The 12,827-nt window shown below is 47.7% G+C and overlaps 1 protein-coding gene across 1 annotated transcript; it reads left to right on the forward strand.

Annotated features, from left to right (window-relative positions):
- Positions 1 to 1,822: 1,822 nt before the first annotated feature.
- LOC142257604 (SLAM family member 5-like) lies at positions 1,823 to 12,367 on the forward strand. The gene is made up of 3 exons (XM_075329741.1): positions 1,823 to 1,892; positions 10,831 to 11,139; positions 12,063 to 12,367. Exons 1-3 carry the CDS (start codon positions 1,829 to 1,831, stop codon positions 12,365 to 12,367), a joined length of 678 nt encoding a protein of 225 aa, XP_075185856.1. The 5' UTR covers positions 1,823 to 1,828.
- The last annotated feature ends 460 nt before the right edge of the window (positions 12,368 to 12,827 follow it).

Raw genomic sequence — 12,827 nt, forward strand, 5'->3', positions numbered from 1 at the left:
CTCCTCGGTGGGTGGGGCCAACCGCTTGGCTCCGCCCCACCTGGTGTGGACATCAGCCCCTGGAGGGAGGCAACAAGGGTTTTGTTTGGCTAATGTTACTGTCTAGTGGGGGTGGGGGGTGTTTGAGTGTTATCTGTGACGACCTGGCTAGTCCAGGGCGCCACATTAAGACTCTGACATCTTTACCACTTATTATATCATCACTTCATGCAGCCACATCTTTCAAACTGCTTTTTATTTGTGGATTCTGATATCTGTGAAATGTATCGCCATCTTGTGGACACTTGGTTGAATTAATGTTTTGTCTTTCCCAGTGAGCCATTATCATTGGTACAGTGACTGTGTATCACATATGTATATTCACATTTTGTATGTCCTCTATACAACCGTCTGGGTTTATTTTGAGTGACTTCTTATATTCTTACTGGTTTTAAATGTTGAAATAAAGAATATTTTTTTATTTTTAATTTTTTGTCCTACGCCTATACTCACACCCTTATAGGTTATCTATTTATTATTTGAGCCTTCGCTTAGCCTAGGCTTTTAAAAGATTTCCAATCAGAGATGCCGGCAGTGTGGCTGGAGCCAATCACAGACGCTGTTACAGATAGTGGGCAGGGAAACCAGTGAATATGCATGAGGGATAAAGAGAGGACCCGGAAGTAGTGTTACAGCCGCGCAGAGATTGGTAACTATGTTCTGCTTTAACCTTTTTTTCACAGTGATTTCCCTGGCCAATCAAAACTATGCTAATGCTCAACATGACTGTGATGAGGCTGGAGGCGGATGGTTTCTGCAATAGAGTAAACGCGAGCTGTTACCTAACAAAGCCGAACTTTGCTGATTTTTGAGAAAAGTGCTCAGGCATCCCAACACTAACTAGAATGGGCAAGGTTCTTGCCGAATTTGAGATTGACTAACCTTTTTCGAACAAGATCACCACTAAATTTTGTGCATCCAGTGACATAATTATCACCACCGAGTATGTTAAGCGGGCTTTACACGCTGCGACATCGCTAATGCGGAGTCGTTGGGGTCACGGATTTTGTGACGCACATCCGGCCGCATTAGCGATGCCGTTGCGTGTGACACCGATAAGCGATTTTGCATCGTTGCAAAACCATGCAAAATCGCTAATCGGCGACAAGGGGGTCCATTCTCAATTATCGTTACTGCAGCAGTAACGAAGTTGTTCCTCGTTCCTGCGGCAGCACACATCGCTGCGTGTGACGCCGCAGGAACGAGGAAGCTCCCCTTACCTGCCTCCCGGCCGCTATGAGGAAGGAAGGAGGTGGGCGGGATGTTACGTCCCGCTCATCTCCGCCCCTCCGCTGTTATTGGGCGGCGGTTCAGTGACGCTTCAGTGACGTCGCTGTGACGCCGCACGGACCGCCTGCTTACAAAGGAGGCGGTTCGCCCATCACAGCGACGTCGCCGGACAGGTAAGTATGTGTGACGGCTGTTGTGCGGCACGGGCAGCGATTTGCCCGTGTCGCGCAACAGATGGGGGCGGGTACCCACACTAGCGAGACCGATATCGCAGTGTGTAAAGTAGCCTTTAGTCTACGGTATGTTTTTATAAAGGAGAAAACTAGTTTACATCTTTTGGTAATAAATTATTTCGATTTTTTTCATTCAAGAGAAGAGCGTGGTTGAATATTCTGCATCTTCTGCTTTGTATAGACTGAGGTCTTTTTACAACTTGTGGTTTGTTTAAAGGGGAAGTCCCATTTGTGTCTCCTCCCTGCACACTACAGTCTGACCAGATGTCACATCACGGATAGTTGCAGACTGACCGAGGAGGACACTGGCACTGAATAGAGCCGCTATGCTGGGACATCCAGTGGGAATTCTGTGTCCTCTACTGACCGTCATCCTCGTCATCTCTGAAGGTGCGTACTGTCATGTATCTCCCATATGGGGTGGATTTTAGTATTAGGTTTTCTCAGCTTCTAATGCTACTGGTAAAGGAACACTAATCCCAAAATCTGTCATGTCTACATCAGATTATTTCTCCTCGTCATCTAAGGTATAACTAAATGAGCCGATCGTAGGATGCGCACTCCCAACTATTGTCTCACCCCAGGGCTATGGGGTACTCGGTCCCGGGCGGTGCATTTATTGTGACAGTTCATTGGGTGGCCGTTGCCCGGTTCCGTGCAGATTTTATTAGGTCTGCCTGAAGCGTTTGCCTGACCTAGCGCTCTGTACCCCGTTGGTGCCATGGTTCCAGGAGTACTTCACTGGCAACCACACGCCTGGGCCCTCAGGTCACCGTTACTCTTCTGTCAGCATGGTTACGTTCGTCTCCTCTCACTTCCACTTGCTGACTGTCTGACCCCTACTCTACTACTCCCTGGTTGTTGTCTAGTGGACTGGATCAGTTCCACCCCTAAGTGACCATCCATTGGGTCCAACCCTAGCCTGTCACCAGTCTTGGGAATGGGAAAAACAGGGATTATAATGAATGTTTTGCTGTTACCGGCACTGGTCTTCTGGATCTCTGAGGGTAGGCCCTCCATCTTGGATAGGATGCAGTTCCCTGTAGCTCCTGATGGCTCAGGGGCGCTACACTATCTCCAGACGTTACCAGATGAATAGAGTTGAGCGCGGTTCGTGGTTCGTGGTTCTCCAGTTCTAGGCTCGAGTGATTTTGGGGCCTGTTCTAGATCGAACTAGAACTCGAGCTTTTTGCAAAAGCTCGATAGTTCTAGAAACGTTCGAGAACGGTTCTAGCAGCAAAAAAACAGCTAATTCCTAGCTGGCTTTTCGCTGTAATAGTGTAAGTCACTCTGTGACTCACACTATTATGACATTTCAGTGTATACTGTGCGTGAACAGCGCCATCAGATCACTGCTGTTTCTATAATGGCGCTCGCCATTTTTTTTTTTTTTTTCCTTGTCTTCCTTCCCTAAGCGCGCGCGTGTAGTGGGGCGGGCCAGCATGTCAGCCAATCCCAGACACACACACAGCTAAGTGGACTTTTAGCCAGAGAAGCAACGGCATGTGTGATAGGATGTCCATGTCACATGTCCCTGCATTAAAAAACCGGACATTTTCCTCCAGGACGCCATTATCTCTTCTGCGTCTTTGGTGTCAGACATCACTGGCGCAGCTCCGTCCTTTGTCCTATCGCCGATACTGGATACGCTGGACAGCATAGGGATAGCACTTTCCATCAGTCCTTTTAAGGGCTCGTACCGGCAGGGTCAGAGCCATAGGTGACAGGTCCTGAAAACAGAGACAGCGTCTGTGTAGCAAAGGTCAGGGATTTCGTCGCTGCATTTCCCTATTAGGAGGGAATAGAAAGGCAGGCTTCCATTCCTCTACCCAGAGCCCCACAATCCTGCCACTGTACCCTCCTGTCCTCTGCACACTCCAACTCATTATAACTAAGCCATTATACTAGCAAACACTCAGTGTACCTAGTGCCATCCTAAACGTGGCTATTGGACTTTGCTATAGTCCCACTAGTGCAAAGACATTTGCAGCACCTCTGCCTGCATTGCACACTCCAACTCATTATAACTAAGCCATTATACTAGCAATTTATGCTGCCAGTTTAAGGGCCGTAGTTGCATTGTCAGGGATAATTATTGTTGTTTATTCTGCTGTTAATAAAGCTAGACCACCGCTGCAATCTACACCACCTCTCAATTTTTACTACCACATTTTAAGTGCACAATCTTGTCGCAATCAACATGAGTGGCAAAATGACAGATGCTGGTGGAAAGGGGAAGAGGCGTGGTGGAAAAGGCAAAAAAGGTTTTGTCCGTGGGGAAGGTGGCAAAGCTCCATTATCATCTGCTGAAGATAGACCATCTACCAGCAAAAGTAAGATGTCTACTACTTACCGTGGACAATCCGATGTGCTCCCTTTTTTACGGACACGAACAACAGGAACAAAGGTAGATGATGGCCAAAAAAGAAAAATGCTTGAATGGATCTCAAGTGGTCCAACAAGTGCCCTCTCAGCCACTTCAAGTACCGCATCCAAAAAACACCAGTCCTCTGAGTTGTCATCCCAATCAAACTTGCTTTCTCCCAGCTCTGAAGTCTCCATCAGCCCTACACAGTATGGTGGAACTGAGATGGCTGAGTCTGCAGAGCTGTTCAGTCACACTATAGCCTGGGAATCAGAGGTCTGCTCCCAAGCTACAGTGAGTACAGAACAGGAAATGGTCTGCAGTGATGCCCAGAACCTTTGTGACTCTGATTCAGGCCGTGAGGACCAAGTTTCTGAGCATAATGTTGACCCTTTGTCACAAACTGTAACACCTGTGGTTATAGACAATGAGGAACATACTGATGAAGATGAGACGCAGATACCCGATTGGGATGACAACTTAAATATTCGGTCAGGGCAAGAAGAGGCTCGGTCTGAGGGGGAGGGGAGTGCAAACACAACAATTGATGATGAAGTTCTAGATCCCACCTACTGTCAACCCCCCAGTCAGGCACTTGAGGAGGTCAACAGAGGCGGTGTAGGAGGATGCAACCGACGACGAAGTTACCTTGCGCCTTCCTGGACAGAGTCGGAGCACTGGTAGCACGTGTACAACTGCATCCTCAGCCACCACTCTGCCTATGAGCATTATTCGGGGTGGATCAACAGGTCGCATGGCCTCTAAGCCTTGCCTAGCCTGGTCCTTTTTTGACATAGAAAAAGATCGCCCAAATTATGTGATCTGTAAACTTTGTCATGATTCTCTTAGTAGAGGTCAAAACCTCAGCAGTTTGACAACTTCTTCCATGAATCGTCACATGAATAAATATCATAGGTCCCGGTGGGAAGCTCACTGTGCTGCAATGCGGCCTAGCGGAGCGAACCATCCACCGCCTGCCCCTTCCAGTGCATCCGCGCGCTCTTCATCTTCTAGGACTGTGGGGACAGCTGTCACACCTGTTTTTCCACGCACAACTTCCACCACTGTAACCGCAACAGGCAGTTTGCTTGGTAGGTCGTCAGTTGATTTGGAAGGGGAAACAAGTGAGTGTGTACAGCTCTCTCAGACATCGATAGCACCAACGTTGGATGAAGGCAACATCATGTCTCCGCCTCCACTTTCCTCACAAACCTGCATATTTCCAGGGACACCCTACTCAACGCCGTCTACACAAAGCAGCCAGATCTCTGTCCCTCAGATGTGGTCAAATAAAAGGCCACTTCCTGCGACCCATGACAAAGCTAAGAGGTTGACTCTATCCCTCTGTAAGCTGTTGGCTACCGAAATGCTGCCTTTCCGCCTTGTGGACACACAGGATTTTAGAGACCTTATGTCTGTCGCTGTGCCCCAGTACCAGATGCCTAGTCGCCACTACTTCTCTAAGAAAGGTGTGCCCGCGCTACACCAGCATGTCGCACACAACATCACCGCTTCCTTGAGAAACTCTGTGTGTGAACGGGTGCATTTCACCACCGATACTTGGACCAGTAAGCATGGACAGGGACGTTACATGTCGCTCACTGGGCACTGGGTAACTATGGTGATAGATGGTGAAGGGTCTGCTGCACAAGTCTTGCCGTCCCCACGACTTGTGTGTCAATCCTCTGTCTGTCCAAGTTCCGCCATTGCTTCTGCATCTTCCACCTCATCTGGGTCCTCCACCTCGGCCCCCAGCCTGCCTGGTCAGGCCACCAGCGTTCTCACTGCGCAGAAGGAATCACGCACCCCTCATTACTATGCTGGCAGCAGAGCGCAACGGCATCAGGCGGTCTTTAGCTTGACATGTCTTGGGAATAAGAGTCACACAGCTGAGGAGTTGTGGTCAGCTCTGCGGTCCGAGTTTAATAAATGGTTGTCTCCACTCAACCTGCAGCCTGGTAAGGCCGTGTGCGACAATGCTGCAAACCTGGGTGCGGCCCTTCGCCTGGGCAAGGTGACACGCGTGCCTTGTATGGCTCACGTGTTGAACCTTGTTGTCCAGCAATTTTTAACACACTATCCCGGCCTAGATGGCCTTCTGAACAGGGCACGAAAACTGTCTGCTCACTTCCGCCGTTCAAGCGCCGCAGCTGAGCGACTTGCATCGCTCCAGAAGTCTTTCGGCCTGCCGGTTCATCGCCTGAAATGCGATGTGGCGACACGCTGGAATTCAACTCTCCACATGTTACAGCGACTGTGGCAGCACCGCCGAGCCCTGGTGCAATACGTCATGACGTATAGCCTGGGCCAACGAGATGCAGAGGTGGGGCAGATCACCCTGATGGAGTGGTCTCAGATCAAGGACCTATGCACCCTTCTGCACAGTTTCGACATGGCGACGAATATGTTTAGCGCTGACAATGCCATTATCAGCATGACGATTCCAGTCATTTACATGCTGGAGCACACACTAAACACTATTCGGAGTCAGGGGGTGGGACAACAGGAAGGGGAGGAACTACAGGAGGATTCATATGCGCAAGGGACAACAACATCATCAAGGTCCAGACGTTCATCATCACCAACGCAGCAGGCATGGGACCATGGGGGACAGGGATCAACAAGGGCGCATAGTAGCAGGCGAAATGTTGAGGAAGGTGCAGGAGGACATGAAGAAATGGAGGACGAACTGTCCATGGACATGGAAGACTCAGCGGATGAGGGAGACCTTGGTCAAATTTCAGTTGAAAGAGGTTGGGGGGAGATGTCAGAGGAAGAAATAACGGTTAGCACCTCTATGCCACAAACACAGCGTGGACTTGGTCCGCATGGCTGCCCATGACACATGAGTGCCTTCTTGGTGCACTACCTCCAACATGACTCTCGTATTGTCAAAATTAGAAGTGATGATGACTACTGGATTGCCGCCACACTATTAGATCCCCGGTACAAGTCCAAATTTTGTGACATAATTCCAGCCATAGAAAGGGATGCACGTATGCAGGAGTATCAGCAGAAGCTGTTACTCGATCTTAGATCCGCTTTTCCACCAAACAACCGTGCAGGTGCAGGGAGGGAATCTCCCAGTTGTAACTTGCCAAACATGGGACGGTCTCGTCATCTACAACAGTCTACCCGTACCAGCAGCACCGTATCTGGTGCTGGTAACAGCAATTTTATGGAATCTTTTTATAATTTTTTTAGACCCTCTTTTGCAAGGCCACCAGAGACAACAAGTCTGACACATAGTCAACGGCTGGAGAGGATGATACAGGAGCATCTCCAAATCAACATCGATGCCATGACTTTGCAAATGGAGCCTTGCTCCTTTTGGGCTTCAAATCTAGAAAAATGGCCAGAGCTCTCCACTTACGCCTTGGAGATCTTGTCATGTTCAGCTGCTAGCGTTGTCTCTGAACGTGTCTTCAGTGCTGCTGGGTGTGTGCTGACAGATAAGCGCACGCGTCTGTCCAGTGACAATGTGGACAGACTGACGTTCATCAAAATGAACAAGTCATGGATCCAGAAGGAATTTACTACCCCTGTGTCATCCTGGGGAGAGTAAATGCTTGTGGATTTGGAATGTGCTTGATGCAAATCTAGCTGTGAAGTGTACAACTGGGGCACAACTGCTGCCACTGAAGGGGTGGGTGTCTGTGTGGCCCAATTTTTGGAAAAAAAGGGAGACTCCGCTTGGAGTAACCCTTGCTTGCTGTGTTTTTAAAAGAAGCCAAGATGAACAGAGCTGGGATCAGGAAAGACTTTGCTACCTACCCCGGTGTCATCCTGGGGACGGTTAATTAGGCCGTATTTTTGAATGTGCTTGATGCAAATCTAGCTGTGAATTGTACAACTGGGGCACAAGTGCTGCCACTGAATGGGTGGGTGTGTGTGGGGCCCAATTTTTGGAAAAAAGGGAGACTCCGCTTGGAGTAACCCTTGCTTACATTGTTTTTAAAAATGATCCAAGATGAACAGATCTGGGATCAGGAAAGACTTTGCTACCTACCCCGGGGTCATCCTGGAAACGGTTAAGTATGGCGTATTTTTGATAGTGCTTGATGCAAATCTAGCTGTGAAGTGTACAACTGGGGCACAAGTGCTGCCACTGAAGGGGTGGATGTGTGTGGGGCCCAATTTTTGGAAAAAAGGGAGACTCCGCTTGGAGTAACCCTTGCTTGCTGTGTTTTTAAAAGAAGCCAAGATGAACAGAGCTGGGATCAGGAAAGACTTTGCTACCTACCCCGGTGTCATCCTGGGGACAGTTAATTAGGCCGTATTTTTGAATGTGCTTGATGCAAATCTAGCTGTGAAGTGTACAACTAGGGCACAGGTGCTGCCACTGAATGGGTGGGTGTGTGTGGGGCACAATTTTTGGAAAAAAAGGGAGACTACGCTTGGAGTCACCTTGCGGTGTTTTACATAATTTTAGAAGGGCGTGCCATATCTATATCTGTGTCTCCTCTTTTTCCTTGTCCTGCTCTTTTGTTTTCGCATGAGTATATGTCCTTGTCACTTTCCCATGTGTTTGTGTTGTGTTGTGAGTTGTTTGTCACCTTTTGGACACCTTTGAGGGTGTTTTCTAGGTGTTTTTCTGTGTTTGTGATTGCCTGCCATTGTTTCCTATGCAGTTCGAGTTCGGTTCGTCGAACGTTCGACAAGCCGAACTCGAACGGGACCTCCGTTTGGCGAACCGACCTCGAGCCGAACCGTGACCGGTTCGCTCATCTCTACAGATGAACAATAAAAATGCTTGTTCCTCAAGTAATGGGATAATTCATACCAACAAACTACTGTTATTGTAGAAGACCCCCTTATGTGAATAATTGCAGGGCCGTATGGGAACAGACCAATCATATGGGTGATCATTGGTCGTCCGCGTGTAAACCACGAGCGCCGAACGACTTCTATATAGTCATCAGCGTTCCTATAACAGAATTAAATCGACCTACCCGACTGCACCATTAGTTTCCTTCTCCCATATATGTTTTTTAATTTTTGTCTTTTTAAAAACACTTTCCGTTTTGTGCTTTATTTTACTGTGTTTTTGTGGCATTTTCTTTTTAGATACTTTTTTTTGCCCATATTTTTCATGTCTTGTAGACCAGATCTTGTGGATCTGTGTCGCCCTGGGCAAGCCAGGGGACACAGGTCACAACACCACCACACCCCACACTCCAGGTAGGCACACCAATGCTAACCAGAAATCCTTGTTGCCTTCCTCCAGAGTCTGATGATGCACACCAGGGGGTGGGCCAGGCGGTTGGCTCCGCCCACCAAGGAGGTCACAGCTCTGGAGGCGGGAGAAACCAGGCAGTTCAGTTAGGGAGGAGGAAGTGGAAGGAGTAAAAGATAAGCCCGGGCAGGGCAAGTGTGAGGAGCTAAAGAGAGAGTAAACAAGCAGTGAAAGTAGAGAAGTAGTAAAGGAGGAAAACAAGTGAAGTGACAGCAAAGAAAGAAAGCCTGAAGGGTCCAGCTTTGTGGAGGGCCAGATCAGCAAGGTCAGCGACGGCGGTGACTGTCTGGAGGGGGACCGTTTGGAAGTTCCTGGAAGGACCCCGTTGGCTGTGTGCCCGGTGGTCTGGAGCAGTGTTCCGAAGGACAGTCAGCACCAGGGCAGGGGCCTCTCGGACCCCGGCAAGGCTAGGAGTCGCCAAATTTGCCGAATCCGTCAGTGAAGGGGACGTAGATCCCCCATCAACCAAGTCCCGATTGAAGGCAACAGCCCAACCCGAAGCAGAGAGACACCGCCACCGCCACGGCACCAGTTTCTCAGGGCCAACGCCTGCGGGCAAAGTGTAGAGCTCCTCCGGCCCAGATTGCAGTCGGAGAGCGGGTAACCGGAGGGAATCCACCGCTACCACCAGTCAAACATAGGTGCAAGGAAGAGGGACATCACCGTCACCTACCGGGAGTGCAGGTGCAGCCGTCTGTGGGATCGTCCTACCAGCCGTTTGGTTTACCGTACAAACTGTGTCCATGTCTCAGGCTGAGTGAGTACCACAGTGCCGCAAGGCACAGCGCTGCCCCCGCGTCCCTGCGCCCACCAGGCCCCGCACCTCCTTCTCCACCACCGGGCCCCGGGATCACCAACCCCTACCCACGGAGGGGCAACACAACACCTGGCTGCTCCGCATCACCATCCCCGGGATCCCCGAATTGAGCAGCGGTGGTGAAATCACCACAACCGTGGGTGGCGTCACGAACTATAACAATCCCCCACACCCAACCACAAAACCCCCCTTTCACTCACGGGCGAGGAGTGTCGCTCGAGAAACCCCGGGATCCGGCCCACCGCTCGAGCCACCACTGAGCAGCTGCCGGACCCGAGCAGAAGGGGTGAGCGTAGTGTGCCGACACCCTCCTCCCCGCCCGCGACAGATCCATCTGATTCTCCTCTTATCATCCCCATCATCACCAGTCGCCCGGCTTCCTTCCTCCTTACATATCCGTGTAGCTTTCTGGCTATGAAGGATCTGATCCATAGAATTTCCACACCTAATCTACGCTATGAATTAGCCTCTATGTTACCTGGTGTGAACGCCGCTGTTCTCCTAAATCCGGTCATGTTTTTCTTTTATCTCTGCTCCTCTCCATTCCTGAGATAAGGCCTCCTATTTTCAATTTATAAATATAGTCCATTGAGCCAACTATGTGTGTGTATCAAGAGATACATTGGTGACCACACCCACTTGGCTAACAATAATAGACTTATATACAGGAAAGCGGGGCCCATATCTCAGGAACAGAGAGGTGCAGGAAAACAAGAAAAACATCCCCAGATTCAGGAGAACAGCGGCGTTTACACCAGATGAAGAAATTAAAAGTAAAGGGCCAATAGGGTTTTTAAGCCATTTTGAGTAAACACATTATTTTGTTTGTTTTTTATTTTTAACTCTTTTATTTTTTCCTCCACACGAATGTATGATGCCATATGTAACTTATTCTCTATTATACTTCCAGGAAAACCCGATGTCTATCTCCCGGTACATGGAATAACAGGCCGATCTGTGGATCTGACACTTCCAGTGAAAGGGCCGAGGCCTATACAAGAAATCTTCTGGAATTTCCAATCCATCATTCTGGCTTTTTTCCAGAATAATCGCTTGAATATAAAAAACATCAAGTTTAATAAGAGACTGGAAATACTGGATAATGGCACCATACTGAGGATCCACAACCTGAGGAAGGAGGATGGCGGGACATATTCTGTTACTGTACATTATACCGACATAGAACAATATTCTGCCTCCTATATCCTGACTGTATATGGTAGGTCTATCATGGGGCAATCTTACTAGAAGATCATAGTGCAAGAGGGTGAAGTATAAAGTGGGAGGTAACAAAATTTACCATGTAGAAGGCGCATATACGCCGAAACGCGTAGTCCGAGAGGCTACCACCCCCTATTTGGATCTTATCTATTGCCTGAATTTGTGGACCCGATTTTATGCTAATATTTAAATAAAAAAACTTGCTTAGCAAGAAGAAATTTTTTAAGTACAAATATTGAAATCCTGGAGTTTTTTCCGCTGGAGACAGTTATAGACAGACCCAAGGTCGTGTAATATTAGATATAATGTCAACAGTACTGAAGGGGATACATGGTATCAAGTCTGGTATCGACTACCAATATATTACATATATATATATTACATTATATCTTGTTGTTGGCCATCTGATCTCAAATAATGTAATCCTATAATCTTTTTTTTTTCATTTGCAATAGCAGTATATTATACCCTGTCTCATCCACACTGTCCTGTCTTGGTTTGTGTGTTGATTTTAATTATTACTGTGTGTGTGATCCTGTCCGTACTGCGCACAATAAAAACATTTATATATTCATAAATCTTGGTCTATTAAGCCTTTATGAATGTTGTATTATAATTATGAACAGAGTCAATTTTTGTTAAAAACAAAACTTTTCTTGCAGCCCCTTATCATAAGGAAACATAAATAAGATTCATTGATGACATACCACAGTATCAGCCAGGGGTTGTTTATATTTGATTCCAGTCTGAATCTTTTGAATATTACATTTTGATAAAGTTCCTGCACAGATGACATTCACCCATGTGAACTAAGGGAACTGAGTTCAGAAGACATTTAATTTTCATAGAATCAGGACTGCCAATCACTGAGCATTAATGATTTTAGCATATTAATTGGAATCTTATATTTTGCAATTTCAGATCCCATTCCTTCTCCGGCTATACAGTCTGAATATAATGAGGACCGATGTAATGTCACCCTCCATTGTTCTGTACCATCAACTATATCAGATCTGTCTTATACCTGGAAATACAAACACCAGGACTCTACATATCAGCCGTATAGTAATGGAAGCATTATCCTGATATCAGTACCATCAGACCACCAGGATATGGAGTTCCTGTGCATCGTGCAGAACCCGGCAGAGCAGAAGAACGTCTCCTTTCATGTACGGCATGGCTGCTCCTATCCTGATACTTTAGGACAAAGGAAAGGTGATTACTAAGACATCATTTGTTTGCACCTCTCCACACCTTCCTAAAGGCCCCGTCACACACAGAGATAAATCTTTGGCAGATCTGTGGTTGCAGTGAAATCATGGACATATTGTTCCATTTGTACACAGCCACAAACCTGGCACTGATTGTCCACAATTTCACTGCAACCACAGATCTGCTGCACATTTATCTCTGTGTGTGACAGGGCCTTAAGTCCCATAGTAATATCTGGGATCGGAGATAACTCTGATCACAGCTGTTTTAATATGGTTTCTAAGTGTAGGGAGAGGGCTTCTTTTCACAGCTAAGGGTAGCGGTAGATTTCTATGGCAGCCATAAACCAAACAAGCTTGCCACTATGAAGCCTGCATAAGGTTTAGAGCTTTATGGCAATCTCTAATAATATTTTGTGCTAATCAATATCTTTAAGGGTCTTACCATTATTAGATAAACATGGCAGCCTTCCTC

The sequence above is a fragment of the Anomaloglossus baeobatrachus genome, chromosome 12, assembly GCF_048569485.1.
Source record: "Anomaloglossus baeobatrachus isolate aAnoBae1 chromosome 12, aAnoBae1.hap1, whole genome shotgun sequence".
NCBI lineage: Eukaryota > Metazoa > Chordata > Amphibia > Anura > Aromobatidae > Anomaloglossus > Anomaloglossus baeobatrachus.

Coding starts and splice junctions, on each gene's coding strand:
- LOC142257604 (XM_075329741.1), top strand. CDS start 1,829: ATGCTGGGACATCCAGTGGGAATTCTGTGTCCTCTACTGACCGTCATC. Junction 1,893..10,830: donor CATCCTCGTCATCTCTGAAG/GTGCGTACTGTC, acceptor TTATACTTCCAG/GAAAACCCGATGTCTATCTC. Junction 11,140..12,062: donor CTATATCCTGACTGTATATG/GTAGGTCTATCA, acceptor TTGCAATTTCAG/ATCCCATTCCTTCTCCGGCT.